At 55.8% G+C, this 27,427-nt stretch overlaps 1 protein-coding gene across 1 annotated transcript; it reads right to left on the reverse strand.

Moving 5' to 3' along the window:
- Positions 1 to 10,485: 10,485 nt before the first annotated feature.
- HEATR6 (HEAT repeat containing 6) lies at positions 10,486 to 26,508 on the reverse strand. Its single transcript, XM_063173754.1, has 20 exons — positions 26,393 to 26,508; positions 25,616 to 25,723; positions 25,097 to 25,237; positions 24,011 to 24,126; positions 23,482 to 23,596; positions 23,165 to 23,266; positions 22,677 to 22,814; positions 21,542 to 21,813; positions 20,222 to 20,399; positions 19,742 to 19,948; positions 19,016 to 19,115; positions 18,508 to 18,845; positions 17,423 to 17,545; positions 16,833 to 16,919; positions 15,952 to 16,086; positions 14,690 to 14,812; positions 13,567 to 13,691; positions 12,554 to 12,650; positions 11,976 to 12,180; positions 10,486 to 11,488 (listed from the first exon to the last, which is right to left on the reverse strand). Exons 3-20 carry the CDS (start codon positions 25,232 to 25,234, stop codon positions 10,938 to 10,940), a joined length of 3,150 nt encoding a protein of 1,049 aa, XP_063029824.1. The 5' UTR covers positions 25,235 to 25,237; positions 25,616 to 25,723; positions 26,393 to 26,508; the 3' UTR covers positions 10,486 to 10,937.
- Between the last annotated feature and the right edge of the window lie 919 nt (positions 26,509 to 27,427).

A 27,427-nucleotide genomic window follows, 5' to 3' on the forward strand; every position in this document is an offset into this window, starting at 1 on the left:
CGCGCTCTACCGAGCCATGACCGCCACCATAAGGCATTATACCTTATGCAAATCAGCGCCAAAGCCTCTCCTCCGGCCCCCGCCCCGGCCCGGCACGGCTCGGCCCGGCCCTTAGCGCCCGCCGGGGCGGACTTTGCCTCGCGGCCCGCGGGAGGCCCCGGGGGAGCGGCGGGGGCAGCGCCGGGCGGGACGGCGCGCACGGGCACGGCACGGCACGGCACGGCACGGCACGGCACGGCACGGCGGCTCCCAGCGCCCCAGAGCCGCCGTCGGGGGTCCCGGGGCCGGGAGCGCCCCGGGAAGGGAGCGCCGCCCTCTGCCCGCGCCCCCCGGGCCGAGCCGGGACCCCCGGCGGGTTCGGCTCCGTCGGGCGCCGTGCCCGCGCTGGAACGGGGCCAGGATGAGAGAGAACCCCGTGTGGTTTCTCCCCCCGTGCCCTCCAGCGTGCGGGTCCTGCTGGCCCAGCCCCGGCACAGGCAGGACAGGCTGGGAGCACCCCCAGGACGGGGGTTACCCCTGGGGGTCCCGGCCCCGCTGTGGGGCAGCTCTGGGGACAGGCTCGGTGCCATTTAGCTGTGCAGGACACGGCAGGACACAGTTACAGCAGAGGGGACACTGCAGGGACAGAGGTCACAGGGGACGCCGAGCCCCCACTGACCCGTGGCAGCAGGCAGGGCTGGGAGCAGGAACAGGTTTGGGAATGGGCAGAGGAGAAATCCAAGCTGTGCCCTGGGATCTGAACAAAACCTGCTTTTCCTATCGCTGGGAATGCACCAAGTCCCAAAGATCAACAGAAATCACAATTAAATTCACTGAAATCAAAGCAGGCGCACGACGAGAGGCGGCAGCACACCCAGAGCAGGGCAGAGGAGCCCGGGACCCTTCAGGGGAAGGCAGGCCTGAGATCTCCACTCATGACTGCCCAGGTGCCCTAAGCACTTCCCGTTCCTGCCGCTCCTGGCAAAGGCCAGCAGCTCCAAACCCAGCGTTCCCAGATCCAGACTTCTCCGGGGCACCCTGAGCTACCTGCCCATCCCATAACACACAGAAACTCCTGCCAGCCCCCAGCACCCATGGCAGACCCCAAATGCAGCCCCAGAGCCCCTCAGGAGCTCAGCTGCGGTCCCCGACCCTCTGGCCATGGATCCCCTGTCAGTCAGACACCCGGGGCAGCTGCTGGTGCCAGTTTGGTCCCTGCAGAGCCAGGCCAGGGAAGGGAAGGGAAGGGAAGGGAAGGGAAGGGAAGGGAAGGGAAGGGAAGGGAAGGGAAGGGAAGGGAAGGGAAGGGAAGGGAAGGGAAGGGAAGGGAAGGGAAGGGAAGGGAAGGGAAGGGAAGGGAAGGGAAGGGAAGGGAAGGGAAGGGAAGGGAAGGGAAGGGAAGGGAAGGGAAGGGAAGGGAAGGGAAGGGAAGGGAAGGGAAGGGAAGGGAAGGGAAAGCCCCGCTGCTGGGCAGGGAACAGCCTGTGCAGAGCTGGGAGCTGCATGGGCTGGACAGCCTGAACTGCCCATAAAACCATTCCTGCTCCATGGAACACAGCAGCACAGCACCCTGAGAGCCCCCTGCCCTCGGGGGACAGGGCAGAGCCACAGGGGGATGCTGGGGATCACAGGGAGCAGGAAACCTCTCTGTGTTGGGAGGGAGGTGTGGGTGAGCACACCACGGCCACGCTGGGGTTGTCATGGCCACACAGCAGCTGAGCACAACCTAGAGAAGAGAGCACTGAAAAATCCCCAAAAGCCTCTTTTCGAGCTCCCAGCTTGGAGCCAGCTCCCAGCCCTGGTGCCACAGGGAGGTGACAGAAGCTCCCTGTGACCCCTCTTGCACCGTGTGAATCCTTGGGTGAGGGTCAGGGGCTCCCCAGCCCTGTTGTGCCCTGCACCCCGAGGTCTGCAGGGAGCAAATTACTGGTGGGTGTTCCCCCTGTGCTCAGCTCTCCCACCTCTGAGGGTCAGTGGCACCTGCCCACCACTGCCTGCACCCACAGGTGCTCCCTGGTCACCCCAAAATTCTCCAGATCCCAGCAGATGGCAGAGACACCAAACCCATGGGGCTGAGGGACCCTGCAGGGCCTGTGCCACCCCGGGCAGCCCCTCAGTGCCACCAGGGCTGTGTGACACCCTCTGTGCCAGCTCCTCAGTGCCACCAGGGCCGTGTGACACCCTCTGTGCCCAGCCTGGGAACAGCCTGGCTCCTGCCCCAGCAGGTCTCTGTCCCTTTCAAGCGGGCTGCTGAGCTTTGCCGTGCTCTTTGCACAGCCCTCACGGCATCGCATGATAATCGTGTTCTGTCACAGTGGGTGCCCCGGACCTTGTCCTGTTTCCACACATTTGGAACCACCTGGCTAATGAAGTGGGCGTCGTTTTCTGGTCCATCTCTCTCGCCCCGCTGCTCTTCCCCTTTCTCCACGCCCCGCTCCCGGGCTCTGGCTGCCGGCCGCCCTTTCCCAGCGCTGTCCGGCACAGCTCATTAACTCCGCCGGGCAGAGGGGCCGGGGGTGCCCGGGGCTGCCAGCGCGGCCTTTCCCAGACAGGTTCCCAGATACTTTCCCAGAGAATTTCCCAGCTCGGTTCCCAGCTCGGTTCCCAGCCGCAGCCCGGCGGGAGCATCAGCCCGAGCTTCCAGCGGGAGGTGCCTGCGGCTGGCAATGCGGGCAGGCCGCACCAGGAGAGGGTGTTTCCATCCGCTCTAACCGGGCCACGCTCTGCTCGGCCCTCAGGCCTCCCGAGGCGCCCGGTCCGCGGCCAGCCCGCATCTCCCCGGCTGGAGCGGCCTCACCTCCCGCTCCCCATCACCTCGGGGACTCCAGACCAGCAGCCAGCCCAGCCCTCCACACCGGCCGCGAGGAGGGAAAAGCCGTCCTGGTGCACCCGCCCTGTCCAGGCAATGCCTCAGCCACGGCCGCATCCTCCTCCATCGCAGAGGGGCCCGCAGGGCCTGCCCCGAGCCGGGCTGCAGCTCCCGCCTGGCAGCAGAGCCCTGCGGGCAGCCCTGGCACGGCCCAGGCACTCAGGGGAATCTGCCCTGGCATGGCACAGCACAGGAGCCATGTCCTGCCTGGGCAGCCTTGTGTCCCCTGGCACTGCATGGCACAGGAGCCAGGCCCAGGGCACCTCTCTGTCCTGGCTGGGCACCCTCGTGTCCCCTGGCACAGAAGCCAGGCCCAGGGCACCCCCTGTCCTGGCTGGGCACCCTCGTGTCCCCTGGCACTGCAGGGTGGGCACACAGAAGCACAGGGGCACTGGGGGGATTTTCCTGCGGGCACAGTGCTGGGGATTTGTGCCAGGGACACTTTTGCACGTTTGCCATCCGCCTCTCTCTCATTTTCCCTTAGAGTTTGTTTCATTTAACGCCCGAGCGCGTGCGGACACCTCTGACCCCGCGGGCAGTGGGCAGGCGAGTTCCCACCAGAGCGGCCCTTACAGCCCTCACGGAGGGTCCCTCCGCTCTGCCCCCACTCGCGCTGAGATTTTCGCATTCCCGGCCCGCCTGCGCCTCCCCCACACGGTGATGTAATGTTTTGAGCCTTCTCCCATCCCCACCTTTATTAAATATGACCCGCGGTTGATCCCAGGGGAAGCTGTGGTTTCGGGAGGGGTCACACATGAAAGGCAGAGCTGCCCGCCCCGGGGGCAGGGCCGGGGGACCCCCCTGCCCCGCACCCCGACACACGCGGCCCCCAAAGCTGCCACCGTCACCCTGCCCAGGTGCCAGGGCTGCGGGCATCTTTGGTTAGGGGGCAAATTGCCTTTTGGCTTGTCCAGACCGTGGGCACAGCCCTGGGTGTCCCTCTGCAGAGCTGATGGCAGACAGGCTCAGTGCTGGGGTGCCCCATCCATGGGCTGGGCCCTGCTGGCCCTGTCCCCTGCTGGCCCCAGCACAGACACCCCAATGACACCCCACAGACGCCCCGTCACGGTCTGTGCTGCAGAACCCACCCAGCTCCCAGGAGGGGACATGTCCCAGCTGTCACCAAGCCACAGAGTGAGGTGACATCTCCTCTTTCCCCTGTGTGCCCCCTGCCCCAAGCACTGCAAACACGAACCTGGGCATCATCCAGGAGGAGATGCTCTGGGGCCCAGGGATGGGTTGAGGGCGTGGATTCATCCCCATGTGGTGTGCACCGTGTCTGCTCTCAGCCCACAGGAGCGCTCAGGTGGGGCTGGGCTGTGCTGGCAGCAGTGGGGAGCCCCCACGTTGGTGTGGGTGCACCCACGCTGGGACGTGCATCCCCCTGGGGACGTCCATCACCCCGTGCCCTCACCCAGAGCCCCACAGCTCCACTGGCACGGGAGGAGATGGGAGAGGAGCTGGGGCTGGCCCAGGGGGGGACAGGAGCCACCCAGGACCTGCTGGGACAGGGCGCAGGGTGGGCAGGAGGACACCAGCAGCAGCGTTTGTCTGTCACGCCGGTAATTAATGTTTCTCCCCTCCGCTTCGCAAATAACTCGCGACTCTCTTTGTCTGGTGATAAATGGCCCCTTTGAAGTTCTCCTTTCTCAAAAGCAAAGCAAAGAAACACTTTCATAATCCGTCTTCACCTCCCGTCCTGCGCCGAGGCTCTGCTGCTCCGGGGGGCACAGGGGGCCTGCTGGGCCCTCACCTGCAGCTGGGACCCCTCTGGGGCTGCTCGTGTCCCTCTGCTCTGCCAGGGGACAGGCAGTGGGCTCAGGACCCCCTCAGCTCATCCCCCGCCCATGGCCACGGCCACGCGTCCTTCTGCCTTCCCACCACGTCCCCTCCCCAGCCGTATCCCCCACTCTGAGCCCCCCCAGACCCCCAGACCCCTCATTTCAGAGCCCTCACTGTGGGCTGAGCTGGAGGGAGGGCAGGGCTGGGCAGCCGTGGGCAGCAGGGACCCTCGGCAGGGCCGTGGGGCTGCAGGGTGTGGATGTGACCCCACACCCCCCACGAGCCACGCTCGGGTCCCCCCAGCCCCAGCCCCAGCCCCAGCCCCAGCTCCCGCTCGGGTTCTGCTTGGCTGCCACAGCCAAACAAGTTCTGCTGGGCTATAAAAGGCGCTGCTGGGAGCGGGGCAGGCCGGGAGAGCGCTCGGAATCCATGCCAGAGCTCTCGAGGTTGTCACTGGCTTACGTGTCAGGGCAAACAATGCTATCTGCCCCTGGGATCGGCACAAGGAACACCACAACAGGGCCCAAACCCCAAACACGGGGTCACGGGGCACGGCCGGGCAGGCAGAGGGTCCCTGAGCACGGCTGGGCTGCCCCGTGCCCGCCGTGCCCGGCCGTGCCCCACGGCCAGCGTGGCACCGGCCCTGCGCCCCTCCTGCTGCGCCCCCATCCCGGTGCCAGGCAGGGTGGCCCCGGTGGCCGCTGTGTCCCCACGGGGCGGGCATTGCACGGATGCCATTCTGCTTTGCCGCGCGTCCTCTGACTCTTTATGAATTTTAAGACAAAGCGGAGGGCAGCGAGCTGGAACCGGTGTGGAGGTGGGGTTGTTTTCTGGGAAAACAAAAGCAGAGTGGCCGCTGCCAGGGCCCAGGGGATGCTCGGGGCTGAGGAGCTCCCTGGGGACAGGGGTCCCAAATTTGGGGCGGTTTCAGTGCCAGTCCCGGTTGCGCTACAGGGAGACCCAGCCCAAAACCTGGCCAGCCCCACAGCCCTGTGTCACCCCACGAGTGTCTGTGTCACTTGGCCCTTCGTGTGACAATGGTGGCACCAGACATGCTCTGAGCAGGGCGTCCCCACTGGTGCCTCCCCAGGCTGAGGGCAAGAGCTGCCACAATGGAACCAGAGAAATTCCAGAGGTCCCAAGAAAAGTAAAATCCAACTCTCCACAAGGAAATGCCGTTGGAGGCTGGCACCGATTCCCACCTGTGGCGAGAGCCCCCCACGGGCACAGCCCAGCTCCCCCAGCCCTGCTGCAGGTGAGACCCCGCTCCAGGCCCATTTCCCTCCCTGGGAGGGTCCTGCCCCGGCCCCCAGCGGGGTCCCCAGCGGCCGTGGGGGGAGCCGGGAGGGCAAAAATCAAAAGCAAATTGCGGGAGTCAATGGCGCGGAGCCGCGGGCGGCCTCGGCGGCTGCCGTGTGACTTTGATTCCCCTATCATAACCCCGAATTAAAAATTCAGGCAATTACTTGCATGGCTTCCCCCCGATTAGGCCGGGCCTCGCGTTCATTAATGCGGGCGCACAGAGAAAAGCCATTAGGGCGGCGCTGGGGACGGTTTCGCTGAGAACAGTTCCGCTCCAGGAAGGAGCTGGGCCAAAGCCGAATTTCACACATCCCCGAGGCCGCCCGGGCACGGCCGGGCCCTCAAAGCCGCCTTTGTCCCCGGGATGGGTCCCCTGGCACGGGTGGCACACACAGGGGCATTGCTGCTGGTGAAAGCATCAGCCCAGCGGTGGCAGCACGAGGGGACTGACCCAAGCCATGGTGATGTTTCAGCGCTGAGCTTTCGGTGCCCCCCAAAATATCTACCCAGCCCAAGCCCGGCTCGCGGGGGCTGCAGGAGCAGGGGTGGTTGTTGAATCACCCGGCCCATCACAGCTCTCTGCACGTGGGCCAGCGCTCGAGCAAGATGTGGCAAGCCTCCCACCCGGCCAGCCCGGCTTTATGAGCAAATTTCGAGTTCCACAGAGTTTTCCCTCCCATTCCAGGGCAAACGTTTTTCCTGCTGCTCCAGGGGCAGGGACTGGGGACGGTGCCTGCCCAGGCTGTGCCCCCATGGGAATCCCCCACCCTGCAGGTGCCACCGTGCCAGCGTGCCGAGCGTGCCCCTGCTCCGCCGCTGGGCCATCAAGGAAATCTGCTGGACTGAAAAATACCAGCACGTCTAGACTGAAATACCAGTCTGGGCTCCCGGGGAGCCAGAGGACCCCCCCGGGACAGCGTGGGCTCCCTTCTCCCGGGGCTGGCACAGCAAGGGATGACCCCAGGGACAATCCTGCTCCTTCAGAATCCCTGTCCCCATCCCCACTTGGCGCTGCGGTGCCCAGAGCCCCGTGGTGCCCATGGTTTTCTTCCACACTGCTCCCTCCCTGCCCACACTTTTCCTGCTGGGATCCCTCCTGCAACACCTTTAGCCCCCAGGAGGAGCGTGGTGACAGCCAGGTGAGGCCACCGAGGGTCGGGCTGTGCCCAAATCCCCTCACTGTGCCCACATCCCCTCGCTGTGCCCACATCCCCTCGCTGTGCCCAAATCCCCTCGCTGTGCCCAAATCCCCTCACTGTGCCCAAATCCCTTCCCTGTGCCCAAATTCCCTCACTGTGCCCACATCCCTCGCTGTGCCCAAATCCCTTCCCTGTGCCCAAATCCCCTCGCTGTGCCCACATCCCCTCGCTGTGCCCAAATCCCCTCGCTGTGCCCAAATCCCCTCACTGTGCCCAAATTCCCTCACTGTGCCCACATCCCTCGCTGTGCCCAAATCCCTTCCCTGTGCCCACATCCCCTCGCTGTGCCCACATCCCCTCGCTGTGCCCAAATCCCTTCCCTGTGCCCAAATCCCTCGCTGTGCCCCAATCCCTCGCTGTGCCCACATCCCCTCGCTGTGCCCAAATCCCTCGCTGTGCCCAAATCCCCTCTCTGTGCCCAAATCCCCTCGCTGTGCCCACATCCCCTCCCTCCCAGCTGCCGGCTCCATCCATCAGCGCGGCCCCGGAGCCCGAGGGGGAGCGCCGGGAGGCTGCAGAGGGGAGAGGAGGAAAACAGACAGGATAAAAATCACCGGATTAGCGGGTCCCAGGGAGGGACGGCCTGCGAGAGGGCGCGGAGCCATTTTTTATGGCACAGACAGCGGGCATGGACCGAGGATCAGCCTCTTCCCTTTGACCCCGCCACTGGAAGTCACCCCTGGCTCGGCACCCATCGCTCACGGGCCGGGGTCGCTGACACCGCGGTCACAGCCCGGGGCCGAAGCCATCGGCAGGAAAACCCCCCGTGAGTGCCGCGGATCCCCGCTCGGCCCCGGGGCTGCCCGGGCTGGGACACGCCGGTGCCACCCCGCGACAGCGCCCGGGGACAAGCAGGACCCGCGAGGGGACACGGGCCAGCGGAGCCGCCGCCGCCGCCGTGCCCGGGGTCGTGGTGCCACCTCGTGGCCCGGGGGTGCTCCCGGGGCCGCTCCCGGGGCCACCGCACACGGCGGAGCCCGGGGATGCTCGGGGCGGAACGGGCGACGGTAAATCACTGCCCGTGCTCCCCGGGCGTGGAGGCAGCTGGAGGGAGGCGGAAAATGAATTAAAAATAAAATTAATTCAAAATAAAATTAATTAAAAATAAAACTACCAATCCAATAGCTGGGGAGTTTGCCAGCCCGCGGGGACGCTGTGAGTGCCCCGCTGTGGCTGCTCCGTGCTGCGTGTGCCCAGGGCAGAGCCACAGCCACCACCGCGGGTGTCCCCAGGGCAGAGCCACCACTGCAGGTGTCCCCAGGGCAGAGCCACCACCGCGGGTGTCCCCAAACACAGCCAGCATTGCAGGTGTCCCCAGGGCAGAGCCAGCATTGCAGGTGTCCCCAGGGCAGAGCCACCACTGCAGGTGTCCCCAGGGCACAGCCACCATTGCAGGTGTCCCCAAACACAGCCACCATTGCAGGTGTCCCCAGGGCACAGCCACCATTGCAGGTGTCCCCAGGGCAGAGCCACCATTGCAGGTGTCCCCAGGGCACAGCCACCACCGCGGGTGTCCCCAGGGCAGAGCCACCACTGCAGGTGTCCCCAGGGCAGAGCCACCATTGCAGGTGTCCCCGGGGGCTGCAGGTGGGTGACGAGCCCAGGGCTCGGCGCAGGAGCCGCCCCCGGGCACTAAAGCACAGCACAGCAAAGCCCTTTTGTTTTCCCCAGCCGCTGACCCCGGGAAGAAGGGGCGGATTGTCTTTCAAACGGAGCCGATGTGGAGCTGAGTGTCCCTTGCCACCTTGGCTATAAATCATCCTGCATGTGATAAGGTAATTACCTTCTCCTTGGAACTATTCATAGGAAAACCTATAAAGGGCCTGCCTTGTAAACACAACAATAAAGAGGCAGCACAATAAAACCTTGGCCAGGGTGGGGAAGGTGCTGCCTCTCCCCAGCCCCCAGCACCCCGTGCCCCACCAGGATGGAGGATGGGGCTGGGGGCTGCGCTGTGGCTCCCATGGGCAGTGAGGGTGGCACAGGGCACAGCAGGGCACATCCCTCTGTCCCCAGAGGGCTGGCAAAGGGGGATGCCCCATTGGGAATGACAGCAGCTCCCATCTGCTTCCTGGGGTGCACAAAAACAGGGATAACACAGATTTCTCTGTTCACAGAACAGCCTGACACTGGATGGGGCTGCTGGAGCACTCACAGCTCAGGTACACCCCGCTCCCAAGTGCCACAGCTGCCCCAGCATTCCAGCTGGCACAGGATGGAGGCAGCTCCAGAGATGTCAGCAACCTTGGGACAGAAATCCAGGCAAAGCTGTGCTTGCTTTCAGCGGCTAAGGGACAGATTTCTCCCCAAGGCAGTGCAGAAACACAGGCTTGGTTCAGGTGTGGGAGCTCAAAGGTGGGATCAGCTGCAGCAGGCAGAGAGGACAGGAGCAAGGGAAGCTGAAGTGCAAATGTGTCACAGAGCCAGGACAGCCCAGCAAGGATGCTCAGCTCTGCCTCCATCCTAGGGCTTCCAGCCTGACCACACACAGGGCTGGTACATCAGCAGAACTCATCCCTGGCAGAGAACTGGCTCCATCCGTCCATCCATCCATCCATCCATCCATCCATCCATCTATCCCTCCATCCATCCATCCATCCATCCATCCATCCATCCATCCATCCATCCATCCATCCATCCATCCATCCATCCATCCCTCCCTCCCTCCATCCATCCATCCATCCATCCATCCATCCATCCATCCATCCATCCATCCATCCATCCATCCATCCATCCATCCATCCATCCATCCATCCATCCATCCCCTGGAAAAGGCTCCCTAGCCCCAGGAAGTTTTGGATCCTCTCAGCCCTGCTGAAACCAGCAGCAAAGGTGGAAGAACAAAGAGATGAATTTTGCGTCCCCCAGAGGTTTTACGACAGGCAGGGCTTGCCCTGAGCTCTGTTCAAACATCCAGCCCAGGGCTAGGACAGCAGGCATTAACTCTGAGAGCCCCAGAGCCCTGCTCATTCCTGGAGCTGCTGATTTGTCCCCAGCAACATCAGAGAGCTCAGCACTCCCCTGGCTATCAGCAGAGTAAGCACAGAGCAAACACAGAGTAAGTAACACCAGCAGAAAGGAATGGAAGGGGACAGAACTCCAGAACCACAAACAAATCCATGTGCTGTTAGAACACCACTGCATCCCCCACAGAGGTGCTCGGAGAGCCAAAATTCCAGCCTTGGAGAACCTGCTTTGCATTTTCTGGCTTAGGCAGCACAGTGCCATCCACCTGGAAAGAAGGAATTGTGATTTTTTAGGAAGAAGGATGAGTGGAGGCAGCAGGGAGGCTCAGGCCAGGTGTACAGCACTGGGAACACAGACAGCTAAAGGCAAAGGCTGTTTGCTCTAAGCTATTCTTCAAATATTGGCATATTTGGGTTTATTGCAGGAACACAAGAGTGACAACATTTGCAGTGCTCTGAAAAACAAAATCCTTCCAGCCCCCTGCTTTACAAACACGATTCTGGATCCTGCAGCAATGGGAAGAAAATGCTTTGAGATAAGCTGAGGGAACAGGCAGCTTTATAAAACACACAGAGGAGGAAAAGGCGTTTGTTTTCCAAGCGGAGACGCTGTGACAGCAAAGTGCACAAACCTGCCCCAGGAGGGCAGAGTTCCCCAAACACAACAATAAAAAATAGTAATAATATAAAAAAGAAGTCCTAGAGGCATTATTAACAAAGTCTGGAACAAAATACTTAATATCAGCAGCAGGAAACTTTTCCTCTGGATGTCCTGTGCAAGGGAACACAGCTCTGTGCTCCCCGTGGAACATTTGGTCACTGGGGTGGGTTTCATCTCCCTCAAGCTTCCGCCAGCTCGGTGGCACCGGTGTGGTGTGTCAGGACATCCTCCAGGAACAGGGACACTCTGAGCCTGGCCTTGCCCTGCAGCTCTCTCTCCAGGGCACTGAGGTGCTCGATGGCTCCCTGCAGCGCTCTCTGCCTGTGCCCCGGCTCTGGGTGTGCCCCCGTGCCACCCTGCTGGCCCGGGGAGCTCAGGTACTGCAGCACGCAGGGCCGGATGGCGTGGCCGTGCTCCCGCAGGCTGCTGCCCAGCAGGGGCAGGTCCGAGGCCCTGGCCAGCTGCAGCAGGTGCAGCAGGGCCTGGCACAGCTGGCTCCGCAGGCTGGAGCTGTACTTGAACTCCAGGAAGTCCTCGGTGTCCTCGCTCCTCTGCAGGGCCACCACCAGGGCGCTCCAGATGTGGCAGAACTGCTCGGTGGAGCCGTAGCACTCCCTCCTGCTGGGGATGGACAGCGCCATGGCCGACTTGATCCGCACTTTGAAGTTCTTGCACGACTTGACTACGGAGGAAAGGACGCTGAAAGCTTGCGTGGCCCAAGGAGCCTCTCCTGAAAAAAAATAATAAAAAAAAACCCCTTTCTTAATCAGCCAAAACATGCAAAACTATACACGTCTCCTGAATATTTAATGGGCTGACGCTCATTGAATTTATTGTGGTTTAAATGGGAGAATCGAGGGTTATGAAATGAAATATTAGTTAAAACAGTTAATCTCCTGAAGTTTTACAAGAGCATTTATTCACATCTGTAATCCCACTGTTTCCTGACATGACAGACCCAGCTGAACACAGCAGTTACCCCTGCCCTGGCACTGAAGGAGCTGAGTCTGTTCCACTGGGCAGAGCCCTGGGAGAGCTGTGACAGCAAACTCAGCTCCCTTGGCTTCCCCCCTCCTTCTCCACCCCAGGGGCAGCACAGATGCTGATGTGCTCAGCCCACAGGAGCACAGATGATGATGTGCTCAGCCCCAAGGGCACAGATGAGGATGTGCTCAGCCCCCAGAGCACAGCAGCCGGGGCAGGGGACAGGCTCTCACCCAGAGGCAGGGCAGGGTTCCTGAAGACGTTGCCCAGCGCGTAGCAGGCGTTCCAGCGCACCTTCATGGTGGCCTCGCTGCCCACCGTGGCAATCAGGGCCTGCAGGGCCTCCTCGATGGCCTCCCTGAACCTGGGGTTGGCCACGTGGCAGGGCTGCAGGAAATGCAGCACGTTCCCAAGGGCACGCACAGCGTTGCTCTTCACCTGGAACACACAAAAACCCCTCTGTTCATCACAAGGTTTGATTTGAAGCCTGCTGTGAAATCATCTCAGAGCCAGCAAGGAGCACAGCTGGAGTCACACTGGGTCTTCCTAAATGCCACCAGAAAGATCATTCTCTGCAAAGGGCCACAAACCAAGCCAAACCCCCCTGCACTGTGGAGAAGCCCAGTCAAATTCCCTGCAACTCAAACAACACAGGAACCCTGAACACCAGCCCTGAGGGGAGGGTCTGAGCTGCAGCTGCCCTCAAACACTGGGGCACAGAGACCTAAAGTAACCGGTGCCTTTTTCCTGTTCTGTTTTCAATGCAGGGTTAATTAGCTCCACCAAGCCCACCCTATTCCCCCAGCCTTACCTTGTCTCTGTCCTTGGATGCCTCTGTGGCAGAGCGCAGCAATTTCAGCAGCAGGACATCAGAGAGCTCCTCCTGGAAGCTTTGGCCCATGGTTTCCCTGGCAGGAGAAATCCCCCTGTGAACACCCAGCTGGGCTGCTCCATCCCCACATCACAGATGTGATACCCCCCTTTATAAAGGCCCGTGAACAACCTTCACTCTTCAGAGGGCTAATATGTAAGGCAGACCTTTCTGCATGTGACCACTATGTTTATTAATTTAAAACCAAACTATCAATGCAAGAAAGCTGGTTAGCAATGGTTAAATCTGTAATAAAAAACAGAGGGCAAGGAATGGCTCTCAGGGGCAATTCTGCAGCAGGAATATATGATAACTATTTTCCTGTTAAAAATGTAACAGTAGGTTGGGCTTCCCTCAGTCTCTGGCTTGAGGAAGGGTTAAATATTTATTAATTTTACTTGTGTTATGTTGGAAGTAAAGGAATCATGTAATTACACCAAGCAACACACAAGAAATGGAAAACTGAAAAGTGAAAAGTTTTAAAGAGTGTCTCCTTTGAGTGACAAGGGGGAATGGCTTCAAAATGAGTAGGTTTAGATCAGATATTAGATAATAACTGATCCCTGTGAGGGTGCCCAGAGCAGCTGTGGCTGCCCCATCCCTGGAAATGTCCAGGGCCAGGCTGGACAGGGCTTGGAGCAAGCTGGGATAGTGGAAGGTGTGAGTACAGGATGCTCAGTGTCCCACGCTGGCAGAGACACAGGCAGAGGGTGGTTAAAAAGGAGGATCCAAGCCAAAATTCAGGGTTTTTTTATGTTAAGGATCATTTTGGTTGGAAAAGCCCTCCCAGAGCATCGAGTCCGAGCCGTGCCTGATGCCCACCTTGTCCCCAGCCCAGAGCCCTGAGTGCCACCTGCAGGGATGGGCACTCCAAGCCCCCCTGGGCAGCCCCCCAGTGCCTGAGCCCCCTTTCCACAGACAATCTGCCCACACAGGGCAGGGGTGCCACGTACATGTTGATGATCAGGGTGTCTGTCAGGTTGCCCAGGGACCAGGCTGCCTTGGCACGGACGTTGGGAGATTTGTCATGGAGGGAGTTCAGGATGGCATTTGCTGTGTCTGCCACAAACATCACATCCTGCCAAAGCAAGAAGTCACACAGCCCTCAAAACACAGGTGATTCTCTTAGTAACACACTCTGCTTTTTCCAGGGAAAAGGGGAGAGAGACCAGCTCTGCTCATTTACTCTTCCAGGTGACACCTTCTAATGAGCTCATGGTGCTGCCTGCAGCTTTGCCTGACCTTTAATTAACAGCCCAAGCCTGAATGCTGACCAAGTCCACCACTCTTGGGTAGCTGCTGCTGAAAAGCTTCTATGGATTATTTAATTCCATTGGTGATTCAGTTACTTTGGATTTTAACATAATTACATGGACTGCCAACCTTATACCCATCAAATCCCACTCTTAAGTAATTGCTTCTCCAGACTCCCTGTTGAGCTGCCTGCCTAATCTTCTCTTCTATGGCACATTACACGTGCCTACGGTAAAGGATTTTCTTTCAAAATATTTTGGAATTAAACTCCAAAGTCAGCCACTGCATATTTTTTTATTAAAATTATTCACTTAAAAGTTACATTGTAAAAACTAATCTTCCAGCTCAGCCAAGTTAAGATGATATTTTCAAATATCCTTTTTTTTCCCCCTCCAAATAAGCTTTATTTCTTAGTTTTAAGCAAAACTGAAGGCTTCCCATTAAAAACTTGTTAGAATCATAGAATCCTGGAGGTTGGAAAAGATCTCAAGGATTGAGTCCAACACCAAACTCCCCAGAGCACTGCAGAGCTGTTCCCTTCACCCCAGCTCCCCCTCACCTCTTGCAGCTCCTCTGTGCCAACCCACCCAGCCAGCTCCCACCCCTGAGAGCCTGGGAGGATCCTGACCTCTCTCCTTTCCCTCCCTTCCTAAAGCTGCACTGATTCTGCTCTCAAAGGAAGAGCAGGCCTGGAGCCAGTAAGGAGAACTACAAACACACTACAGGCTGAAAGCAAGGTGAATTAACTGCAAACAAACCCATGTCCCACATCTTGTGGCTCATCAGAGAGTGGCTCAGAAGAAGGGATGGGCTGGCTCTGACCTGCCTGAGGCACGGGAAGAGGATGTACACTCCCAGGGCACGGGCAGCAGCAGCTTTCACCAGGGGGTTCTCACTGTGGTTCAGGCCCAGCAGCAAAGTGACACACAGGATCTGCTGGTCACCCTGCAAGAGGAACAGCAAAGTGACACACAGGATCTGCCAGCAAGGTGACACACACACAGGATCTCTGTCACCCTGCAAGGTGACACAGAGGGTCTCTGTCACCCTGCAAGAGGAGCAGCAGTGGCAGAGGGGGGCTGAGGGAGCTCTGCCCCACAGGGACACACAAATTCTCTCAAACTCCCTGTGTCTGCAGGAGCCTCCACTCAGAGCATGCTCTGGGTAAAGTGAATTGAGCAGTGACTCCAGGAAACAGGAATGCCTCCAGCACACAGATCTCTGCTGTTGGGCAAGAACAAGAAGGAAATCAGAGTATTGCTCTCATCCCCAGCTGCAGGAATGGCCCATCAGGGCTAACTCAGAGGATGGGCTGCCCCTGCCTCCCCTCCCTCTGTGCCCCTGGTTAACCAGGACAGGGTGAGCTCAGCCTGGCCAGGTTGTCAGCTCACCAGCCCATGACAGAAGGTCACAGTGGGCACTGGCTTGACCCCACTTGGCCACAGGGACAGGAGAGGGAATGGGATCAAAGTACATGGGGGTGAAGTACACGCTGTACTTGGAGAATTCCAGAGATACTGCTGGAGCAGCAATTCCTGGGCAAATGAGATCTGGCAGAGCACTCCCCAGCAAGGGCACAGTGACACAGAAGGAGCTGCACAATGCAGGGGGGATCCACTGCCAAGGCTTTCATGTTTAGAAGCATATTTCATGTTGCAAAGGGAAAAAAGCACACATGCAAATGGGTGCACAACATCAGGCCCTGGCTATTGGCTCAGCTAGCTCTTCAAAGGATTAATCAGCAGAATAACAATGCCTCAGCTCTCCCTCGTGCCACGAAATCCTTGTCCTCCATCTCCTGTGCATCACTGCCAAGGCTGGGTGTTCATGGCAGGGCCAAACAGCTGCTGTGACCCACAGTTAATTGTTCTGACAGGCTGATTACTCCCAACACTGACCTTTCCAGCCTCCAACAGTCACAACGTTCAGAAAGAAAAATAAAAACGGGGAAGGTTTCTTTCTTTCTTTCTTACTTTCTTACTTTCTCCTGGCAAGTTTTCAAAGGCTTTACACTACTGTAACCAGGTGGACAAGGACAAAGCCTCAAAGGTGAAAGCACCACAGGCAAAGGTGTTTTCTCCTACCTGCAGCAGGCTGAAGGCCTCTGGTAAGATAGAGGACAGGGCATCACAGGCACTTGTCTGGAGAGTGGCATGGGGGGAGTTCTGCAGGGTGCCAGGCAAGGGCCCGTTCAACATCATTGTCCAGAAGGTCACAACCTGCAGGACAAGCAGCCAGGTTTATCCTCTAAACTCAGCAATTAAGCCTCACTTCTTGTCTTAAAGATGATCATCACATGCTGAAATTTACACTGCTTTAAATAGAGTTGCAATCCCACTCCTGAATCCACACAGCTGAGTGTTTTCATTTGCCTGACAATTTACATTCATAGCAAGTAACAGGAACCTGATGCTACTGAACACATTTCCTGTCTTGTAGGCTCAAAACTTAGCATGAGCCAAAGAAATTTTGAAGCTTGTCTCCTGCTCACAGAAGGAAGACTTAAACAGGCCCAAATTACTCAGCTTCTGCAAACTCAGCCAACAAACAGATAATGAATTTCTCTAAATTCACTTATATTGTGGTGCTGGCCACTCTCTCTGTACTTGTGACCAGGTTGGCACTTTAGCAACGCAAATTCACCAAAATTCTGAAAGTTTTATGCAGCTGTAAGGACACACACAAAATCAGTGCTGTTCTTCCAGCTCTGGGCTACAGCAAGAGTTGGGAAGAGGAGAGGCAAAGTCACAGGTTAACATCATGTAAAAGAAATAAACCCCAAGACATCTGTCCACAGACAGGAACGAGTGCCAAGTGACTGCAGAAGGCTCCAGACACTGTCCACAGTGGCACCCACAGAGCTGCAGCCCGAGTCCCCTCCTGCCTCCCTGCATTGTCTGTGTGTGTGCCAGGCACTGTGCAGAGGGCAGGCCAGGAGCTCAGGGAGGGGGAATCTCACACTCACCACGCTGACAGGCACCCTCTGCTCGGGGGCAGTGGGGGAGTCAGGCTTGTGCTGCTGCAGGACACCCGTGCCCAGCTCCTCCAGAAGCTGCAGACAACAAAAAGCAAGGGGGTTTTCATCAGGGGTGACCCATGGAGCTACAGAACCTGCACCCACTCACCCAGGGAACAAAAAGAAAAGGTTCAGTGCTGGTTTGGGCTGTGCTGTCCCTGCTATGACTGGAATTAGAGGAAAAGCCTTTCCTACATAAACTCTCCAGCAAGCACAGCATAACAAACCACTGCACAAAGAGGAAATCTTTGGGTCACAGAGTCAGGTCCCTGCCCCAGCTGATGCTCAGCCAGGGAAGCACCAGTGCTGTGGTCCTTGCACTTCCCAAGCTTCCTGGTGACTCAGCAGAGCCACAAAATTCTGCTGAGACTTCAAGACTGGAAGCTGAGGGTGCATTTCTCAAAGTGTCAGGGTACTGCATTTCTGTATCACACTTACAGATGCTGTGAATATTCAGCACCACTCATCTGCATTTGCAAAGCACCCAGACAGATAAAACTGACTTGGTAACACAATGGTGACGTGTCTCCTGCTCTTACCTTGGCTCCATGAAGCTGAATGGATGGATCCATTTCTTCCATGCATCTGCAAGCCACTTCTCCAAGCCCCAGGAAATAGCTCTGAGCCACAGGGAAATAACCTTTCACAAGCAGGGCCAACACCTAAACACAGACAAAAGAAATCCCATTCAGCATTTCTTCCTTCTGTTTACCCAAAATAGCCCAACTACACACTGAAATGATGTTAATGGGCTAATCAGCCCTGGCACCATATACTGAGCTCTGATGTAACAGATACACCTTGCAGCACAACTTCTGGAATACCAGAGCTGATTAAAAGCCTCCCTGTTCCATTTTATTGCTCAAAGAAGAGCCACAGAAGCACGATCAGGTAGCAAGGCCATGAATTATTTAGTGTAAGTGAGGGCTCCTGTAGCCAAAAAAACTGAGAGCAAGACATTCTGTGCCTCCTGTAACACTGCTGCTGCCCTCTGTGAAGCTGGATTTCACAAATATTTACTGTTCCAGAAAAAAAGTGAGACTTCTTGGGAGGCATGTTCCAAAATCTTACCCTTTGCTGTGGCTACATGAATTAAAACAAAGCCAAGCCTCAGCATTCACAGCTACTCCCTGAGTCACTCCATAGCTCCTTGCTGGCTGTTCTCTGACTGCAGGGCTCTTCCCCACCAAAACTTTCATTTGGATTCTCTATGGAGGAGTTTGCATGGGGAAGACTCACAGTCTGCCAGCACACACCCCCACATAATATTGAAAAAAATACAGAAGATAAAAAATCCCAGGCAGATGAACCTGCTGCAGCAGGTTTGCAGTGTAAAATCTCAGGCAGATGAACTCACTGCAGCAGGTTTGCAGTGTAAAATCCCAGGCAGATGAACCTGCTGCAGCAGGTTTGCAGTGTAAAATCCCAGGCAGATGAACTCACTGCAGCATGTTTGCAGTGGGACAGTCACGCTGTGACCATGGGACCAGAACGTTTCTCCTTGAGCCACAGCAGCTCAGCCCCACTGCAGCAGCAACCAGTGAGAGATCTCCTGAGGGAGCAGGGAGCAAAGGGACCCCACGAGTGAGGGGGCACTGGGTGGAGGCAGGAGCTGCCCTCCCACCTGCAGGGCCTCCAGGCGCAGGGGGCACGGCTCGTAGACGCTGCCCAGGGAGGGGAAGCTGGCATCACTGTCAGAGCAGGAATCCTCCCGGGGCAGGACCACCAGGGACACGCACAGGCACAGCAGCCAGCAGGGCTCGGGGGGGGCACAGCCTGCAGGGCTCTCCCCTGCCCAGGGCACTGCCTTCCTCCACTGCTCGCGCCCAGGGGTGGCACTGCCGCTGCTGCCCAGCCCTGAGGAGCCGGGCTGCTGCAGGAGCAGCTGCACCTCTGGCAGAGGGGCCTGCGCTGACACGATTGCCCCCAGCAGGGTGAGGCTGGAAACTCGAACGTTGACGTCTGCAAGAGACAATGGGGGGAGAAGAGAAAGCAAAACAAATCCATTAGAACCTCACTGAAGGCCCAGCGTCCTCCCTCAGATAGATTATAACATATAGCCATCCACTGCCTCTGAATTTTGAATTATGGAGCACAGAGGAGGGAAGGAATACAGCAGAGAGAATGCAAACCTTTGTGAGAGATGTAGGGCTTGATCTGGTTCCACACCCTGGTAAGCAGCCCGGGTTTCAATCTGCTGTAGGGTGCATTGGAAACCAAGTTTGCAAGGCACTGAAACAGAGAAAGAGGGGCTGGTTACAATGTCAGCCTGGCCTCCAACAGGTCTGCTTTTACATTTGTAATTTGGGTCACTCAGGAAGCTCATTATCTGAGGGCACTGAAAAAAGCCACCCCAATTATCTGCTGTGTGAACACTGGATACAAACTTGGTTCCTAAGAACAAGGATTTAACTCCTGTGAGGTGGCACAAAGACCAAGGAATTTTGATAGCCCATGGAAGGATTTGTCAACTTGGATTCCAGTTTTGAAGTCAATGTGAGTCTTCAGAATCATTTTATACGCTCATTCAGCTCCAAAAAGACTAAAAAATGCAGAAAAAAGAGACCTGTACTGAAGAGAAAAGAAACCCCCAGACTCTGGATGGAACTCTGAGGAATCTGGTCTAATGAAAGGTGTCCCTGCCCACAGCAGGGGATTGAAACAAGGTGATCTTTAAGGTCACTTCCAACCCAAACCATTCAGTGATTCTGCAGGATGACTCAGTCAGTGAACTCCTGTGAGATGACAAAGATCTGTCAGTCACCACCACCACCTCACATCTCACAGCAGTTCTGTGCAGTCTTTCTTCAGGACATAATCTAGAGATCAGTGGGAGCATGTGGCACATCTGCAGGTACCTTGATTATCTGTGTGAGTGTCTGGGAGGAGGACTCTGCCACCAGGGCCAGCAGCAGGCAGCGGTGCAGCTCCCGGATGCTGGAGGCAATGGTGACAGAGAAGGGAGTAAAAGCTCTCTTGTGGTCATTGGCATCTTCAGCCACAGACAGGAACTGCTTAGAACCTTCCAGGAAGGCTGAGAGGACTTGAAGGGCACAGGCACGTGTCTGAAATGATAAAACATTTGTGATACCTTTTAGCACCTCCTTTGAGCAGAAGAATTTTAAAATGTATTAAGTCCTCTGTAGAAAGAGAAAATTCAACACCAGCTATCTTTTTTCATAAGTTTAGGCAATACAGAACCAATTCTTTGTTTCCTTAGCCAACACTTCCTATTTGTTTCTTGGGTAGTAGCCGAATACTTACTGAGGGCCAGAGAAGACAACTCCTAAGATTAAAGGGGGAAAACAGAAGACTTTTTGTACTCAGAAGTGCCTCACCTTTGGAGAAGGGTCCTTCAGAGCAATAGTCATCAGGGACACAGACTGGGGGCTGCCAATACCAGGGGCATCAGGAACAAATGCTGACCAGTAGCCATACAGAACTCTCTTTTCTATTGACTTGATAGTGGAGAGGAAACAGGCCAGAGCCCCTTGGCGAACATTGGCTTGGTAAGACCTTAAACACAAACAAAAAGATTAATGAGAACCGCAGGGACAAGGGGTGGGCTCCACCTCTTTCATGTGTATTAGTGGCTGGCTGTGAGAGGAAATCTTTTAGACCAAGAACAGGAAGAGGAAGAACGAATTTACTTCCAAACCAACACAAATTATTGCCTTCCAATTTTCTCGTACCATCTCATAAATCAAAAGGGAAAGTGACTCCCTCAGCAGTTTTGCTGAAGAACAAAGGATGGTGTGGAAGGGTTCTGTGGATCCATGTGTTTATGTGCACAGCATCACCTCCCTTTGCTCTGTATGAACACATGGCACTGCTCTGTGTGTTTATGAGCACAGCAATCACCTCCCTTAGCTCTGTATGAACCCATGGCACTGCTCTGTGTGTTTATAGCACAGCAATCACCTCCCTTAGCTCTGTATGAACCCATGGCACTGCTCTGTGTGTTTACAGCACAGCATCACCTCCCTTTGCTCTGTATGAACACATGGCACTGCTCTGTGTGTTTATAGCACAGCAATCACCTCCCTTAGCTCTGTATGAACCCATGGCACTGCTCTGTGTGTTTATGAGCACAGCATCACCTCCCTTTGCTCTGTATGAACACATGGCACTGCTCTGTGTGTTTATGAGCACAGCAATCACCTCCCTTAGCTCTGTATGAACCCATGGCACTGCTCTGTGTGTTTATGAGCACAGCATCACCTCCCTTTGCTCTGTATGAACACATGGCACTGCTCTGTGTGTTTATGAGCACAGCAATCACCTCCCTTAGCTCTGTATGAACCCATGGCACTGCTCTGTGGATCCATGTGTTTATGTGCACAGCATCACCTCCCTTTGCTCTGTATGAACCCATGGCACTGCTCTGTGTGTTTACAGCACAGCATCACCTCCCTTTGCTCTGTATGAACCCATGGCACTGCTCTGTGTGTTTATAGCACAGCATCACCTCCCTTTGCTTTGTATGAACCCATGGCACTGCTCTGTGTGTTTATGAGCACAGCAATCACCTCCCTTAGCTCTGTATGAACCCATGGCACTGCTCTGTGGATCCATGTGTTTATGTGCACAGCATCACCTCCCTTTGCTCTGTATGAACCCATGGCACTGCTCTGTGTGTTTATGAGCACAGCAATCACCTCACTTTGCTCTGTATTCCTCCCTCAGTGTCAGAGAACTCTGACTCGCTGCTGCTGAGGCGTTTGCAGGGCTGCCAGCTCGGGGGGTCCTTCCCAGCACACACATCTGACACACGAGGCTGAGGGCAAGGGCTGCTCTGCACATCCCCCAGCTGCAATTTCACCATGGCTGCTCCCAGCACCGACTCTTCTCCTGCATCTCCTGAATCTTCTCTTCCTTCTTCCCCAAACTCTCCCTTCTTTTGTTTCCCTTTGCACTTTTTTCTTCGGCTCTAAGACAAAAAAATTGATTTTTTTAGTCAATGTTTAATGAATACATAAGTGCAGTTACATGTCTCTGCAATACTCTACACAGTCACTCTTCAGTACCTGAGTTTTTATATTCTGCTTATTAGTAGCAACAGGCACAAAATTTCAGTAATACCTAACTAAACAGTTTATAACTGAATAGTCTCAAAACCTAACCTTTGGCTTCTTCATCCCTAAAGCAAAATATATCCAAGGAAACTTTTAGCTAAAAATCATATTTCACACAAAAGTGATTAAAGAACAACACTAAATACTTCTGTAGTTCTTTCAGATTTACAGTAGGTAACACTAAGTAACCTTCCTTTTCAGCACCAAAATAAAAACAAGTCAGCATGACTAGATAACCTCATTTTCTCTTATGTCTTTCAGATAATCAGTAATCCAAAGTATTCACACGTTAAAAAATAACCTGTAAAAGGATTGAGCAGAACAGATGAGGCAAGAAATCAGTCTCAAATGAACTTGACTTCCCTAAGAAAGAGTCAAACAATTGTGCAAGTGTTAGGAGAGAAAACGTGACTTATAAAATCAAAAGCTTTGGCGAGTTTGCACACATCAATCCCGTGCCTGCAGGCCAGGAATTCTTGGCTCTGGATGAATAATTGTTGCACAGAGCTTAACTGAGGGAAGCCAAGCCCTGCAGAGCCATTTGTCCCTGTCACCTGAGTTCCCAAAGCAATTTTACTCAGTGCAGAATTTGTAATCATCACCTTTGAAGCAAAGAATGAAATGTGCCACACGCTCAGGACGTGAAGAGCCACCAGTACCATGAGAGGTAAGACACAACACAACAAACAGGCTGGAGAACAGGAGCAGCCCAGCTTACCCCTGTCTGCTTAGAGGTGGCTGGTTCTGAGTGCTCCTGCTTGGCAGGTGACCTTTTATCATACTGAGGTAAGGGAGCAGGGTACAGGGCTGTGGGCACCTCTATGCTCAGTCCTGGCAGCCCATGGAACATGCATTTCTGCAACAGGAACACAAATGTTAGCATTCTGGCTTTTCTCATGCACAGATTTACTGAAATCACCCATTTTCAGCTGTGCAACATCTGAAATCCATCTACATGTAGAAGGATTTCAAGTAGGTCCAAAAAACCCCATCTTCCCCATTTCCCTCTCACATTCTGCAGTGGGAAGTGCAGTGAAGATGCTGTGAGAGAAACTCAGTATATTTTTCTCTAACATCTCACACTCCATTTGCCCCCATATTCAGGCTTCTCTGCTCCCTCTTGTTCACCTTCTACTGTTTCCCACTTAACAGCACCTGGAACCTCCCAGGGGCTGCCTCTTCCCCCATGTGGATTGAAGGATTTACCTTTAACACTGCCAGCAGAGCTCCAATTTGGTCAATTTGCATCAGTTTCATCTTCCCACCATTGAGAAGCGACTGGACACCTTTCAGTGCACTTTGCAGTAACTGAAAACATAAAATTACTTTATTATTACTTTTCCTTCCCAAAATGCTGCAGGTTCGCATCTTTCAAGGCAGTTAGTTTTGCTCAATTGGGACAGTAATATGATAAATTATGGACAATTAAAGCAAAGTCCTAATCGACAACATTCCAAATTCCATATATTCCAGCAGTACAACCTCCTAATTAAAGTATTTTAGACAATTAGACTCACACTTACCATGCAAAAAGTGATGTCATCCACATCAGTGGCTTTTGAAGACTGCAGAACACTAAGGAAAGTTTGAAAACAGACACTTCTGTAGGACTCATCCAGGTATGGCTGCCCAGGGACACTAAAATCAGAGCAGGAGGAGACACAAGGTCGGTTTATAGTCTGTCCACAGGCTCATAAAGTTACACAAAGTCCCACCCAAGCCCCCTGATAGCCTGCAGAGGATGGAAAGGGATGGATGGATGGATGGATGGATGGATGGATGGATGGATGGATGGATGGATGGATGGATGATGGAAAGGGGGCGGCTCTATCACACAAAGAACAAAAGGAAACCTTCTGCATGAAAAACCAGACAGCACAAAGCTTTTCTTTTCTTCCCCAAACGAACCCCTGTAACGTTGTTTCTGGAGGACTGAGAGTTAGGGGTTTGTGCACAGATAAAGCTCTGCATTTCCCACTCATGCACCACACCCTGGTGGCACTGTGCTGGCAGATGCACACTCTGCAACCCCCAGGCAAGGGCTGTACCCACCTGAGACACAGGTTGGCCATGCTGCGCACGGCTGCCCTCCTGAGCTCCACGTCGGGCTGGGCAGGGTCACTGAGCTGCAGCAGGAGCCCAGCCGTGCCCAGCAGGTCCGGGAGGAACTGAAAACAAAGCACCAAGAGCCATCAGGGGTCAGTGCTCCTCCCTCAGCCTCCTGGGTCTGGGCTTTGGGGATAAACATCATGGCAGGTGGCTGGAGCCTGGCTGGACACCAGGTGCCCACCAAAACTGCCCCTCAGATGGGCAGGGGAGAGAAAATATAAGGAAAGGATCATGAGTTGGGACAAGGAGAGGTCACCCACTGATAACCACCATGGGCAGAGCAGACCTGATTTGGTGAAATTAATTGAATTCATTACCAATCAAAAATCAAAGCATGATAATGAGAAGTAAAACAAACCCTAAAAAATTCTCAGCTGCAATTTCAGATTCTAGAGACAGATTTATGCATACAAAAAACAGCATGAAAACCTTGATTCCTTAAGTCCTCTCTGTATTAGGAAAGGACAGAGCTGAGCACAGTTCAGCTGAGTCCCAGTTTATGCTCTCCTCCCAGACATGAAGCCGAGCTAGGAACAACTGCTGCACCGAGCTGCTGCCACTCCATGGGCTCCAAGCCCACACAAGCTGGCAGCTCCCAAGCTGTGAGCATCACCACCCCATGCTCAGCCCAACAGCAGACACTGCTCTGCAAGCTGCCACGAGCTGCTGACAGCAGGAGGATTCAGCTTTCCAAACTCTGTCAGCTGCAGCAACGAGGAGCTCACACAGGATTGATACCTGAGAGCCTCTGAGCAAAAGCCCTGATCTGGTTACAGGATGGATTTCTGGAGCCTGCCTGGGGAGTTATGTGCAATTTCAAGCTCCTTGTGGTCTCCCTGCCTGAGGCACAGGGTGGTTGGTCTGCAGGCTAAGCCTGTGCCCTTATTTAATGGTGATCCCAACAGCTGCAGCCTGCAGGTACACAGTATTCCACAATGGAATAATAATTATTAATAAATACAACTGAAATTCAACTTTGCAGTGGTGCAAATACTTTTGTTGTTACTTTCTCTCTGTTTGTAAACTCACCTTCTGACACTTAGGTCCATTATTGTAAACAAGAGCTGCTAAGGCTTGCAGAATTTCAACATGTGTCCAGGAGCTGCACTGCCTCAGAGCAGAGATGCAGTAGGAGAGAAGGAAATTCAAGCTCTGCTCATCAACCATCACCTGTTGTAACAGAAAAGGTCAAGATAAACACGATAAATATCATCTTGTACTGCTGCAGTCAATAAACCCTGAGAAACTGGTCAGAGATTTGGGTGATCTGGCTGTTAAAATCACACACCAGCAAAGATCACACCTGACCAGGAATGGATAAATCTGTACAAGTGTCCTAAAACCAAGACTATTTCCCATTGTGAATCACTTCTGACTGAGAGGTGATTTTACGAGGAACCATGCTAAAGCCAGGTCAGAGGCTCAGCTACCCAAAAATAAGTAATACAGCAAAAATCCAAGAAACTCTGCCTGAAGGTTGGCTCCACAGCCCTGGAAAAGGACAGAGTTCCCCTGGCTTATTGAGGGACATGGCCAAACTCTTCCTACCTGGTATCTGTTGAGTAAGTGATGGATAAGCTGACAGACTTTGCTGACAAGATGTTCCTGATCAAGGAGAACCGACTGACAGCCTTGGACAAGCACAGCACAAACATCCTGGAAGTGAAAGCCTCAGCTTATTATTTAGGGACTACAAAGACAGCAATAACAGCTCAAGAAAATATACCAAGTTAGATCGAGGAACAGAACAGTACTGTCCAAAAATCAATTAATTCCAAAGAGCAAAGTAAGCCTGCTTTGGAAATGAAATGAAGACAAACCAGTGTAATAATGAAGTACTGTGTGTTGCCAATGGAGTAGCATCCATGTGGCTCATCTAGACTGCTCAGCTTTCAAGGGCTTGCTTTAAGGTTTAAAAAATTACTATTTCTCCAACATCAGACTATGAAAATTGCCGAGTCCCACCCATTGGTGTGACCCACATCTCCACCCGGCAGCTTCGGCACAGGGCAGCAGAGCTCAGAGGCACCGAGGAGCCAGCGAAGGGACGGGGGAAGGTGGGCAGAGGGAACATCCCGCCCGCAGCGGGGGGAACGCGGGCTGGAACCCTGGGGGCTCCCGAGGAGGGGACACGGGGATGGCACAGGGATGGGCACAGCGACGGGCACAGGGATGGGCACAGCGATGGGCACAGCCGCAGCACGCCGTCCCCACAGCGGCCCCGGCCCAGCCCCGCACACGTGCGCTCCCACACGGGCACGGCCGCCTCCTGCTCCTGCTCCCCGCGCGGACACAGCGGCAGTGCCGGTGCCCATCCCGCGGTACCTGCGGGCAGGGCACGGCCGGGGGCTCGGGCCCGCAGCTCTCGGAGATGAGTTGGTCGAAGAGCAGGTGCAGCTCCGTGCGGCGGCCGCCGCCGTCGGGCCGGGCCCGCAGCGCGCCCAGCCGCGCCAGGCAGCGCCGCAGCGACCCGGCCGGGCCCGGCTCCGCGGGCTCCGCGGGCTGCCCCGGACCCGCCATGGCCTGAGACGCGGCCGGGCCCGGCTCCGATGACTCGCCCGGCTCCGCCGGATGCCCCGGCCCCGCCGCCGCCATGGCCCGCGCCCCGCCCCGCCGCTATGGCAACCGGAGCCCTTCCGGGGCGGCCGCGGCTACGGCGGCCCGGCGGGCCCGGCGGGCGGTGCTGAGGGCCGGGCAGGGCCGGGCCGGGCCCGCGGCAGGTGGCGGTGCCCGCCCGCCTGTGAGACAGCCCCGGAAACAGCAGCGGTGTTCCAGCGCAGGGTCACCCATGGTGGGACAGCCCCGGGAACGGCAGCCGTGTTCCAGCGCAGGGGCACCCATGGTGGGACAGCCCCGGGAACAGCAGCCGTGTTCCAGCGCACGGTCACCCATGGTGGGACAGCCCCGGGAACGGCAGCCGTGTTCCAGCGCAGGGTCACCCATGGTGGGACAGCCCCGGGAACGGCAGCCGTGTTCCACCGCAGGGGCACCCATGGTGGGACAGCCCCTCGAGAGCGAGCCGGCCCTCACTGACCGCGTCCCCAAGTGCCGCATCCACGCGGCTTTTAAATCCCCCCATGGACGGGGACTCCGCCTGTGCCAGGGTGGAGAAGTTTTCCCCGGTGTCAATTGTGAAATGTGCATGGAGAAGTTTTCCCGGTGTCAATTGTGAAGCTCGCCTGGTATGGAGGATTTGATGGCTGTAAACCAAAATCAGATGCTGTGCTGTGAGAGGATGCTCCTGTCCCATACCCTGTCCCAGCCCTGACCGTACCCATTCAGGCCAGACACAGGACATGCTGCCCTCACACAGCTCTGGGGACACCGGGACCAGTGGCTGTGAACAGGAACCCGCTCCCC

The sequence above is a fragment of the Melospiza melodia genome, chromosome 21, assembly GCF_035770615.1.
Source record: "Melospiza melodia melodia isolate bMelMel2 chromosome 21, bMelMel2.pri, whole genome shotgun sequence".
Lineage (NCBI taxonomy): Eukaryota > Metazoa > Chordata > Aves > Passeriformes > Passerellidae > Melospiza > Melospiza melodia.

Coding starts and splice junctions, on each gene's coding strand:
- HEATR6 (XM_063173754.1), bottom strand. CDS start 25,234: ATGGTTGATGAGCAGAGCTTGAATTTCCTTCTCTCCTACTGCATCTCT. Junction 18,846..19,015: donor GCCCTACATCTCTCACAAAG/GTTTGCATTCTC, acceptor TGTCTCTTGCAG/ACGTCAACGTTCGAGTTTCC. Junction 16,920..17,422: donor TTCAGCTTCATGGAGCCAAG/GTAAGAGCAGGA, acceptor TGTTGTCTGCAG/CTTCTGGAGGAGCTGGGCAC.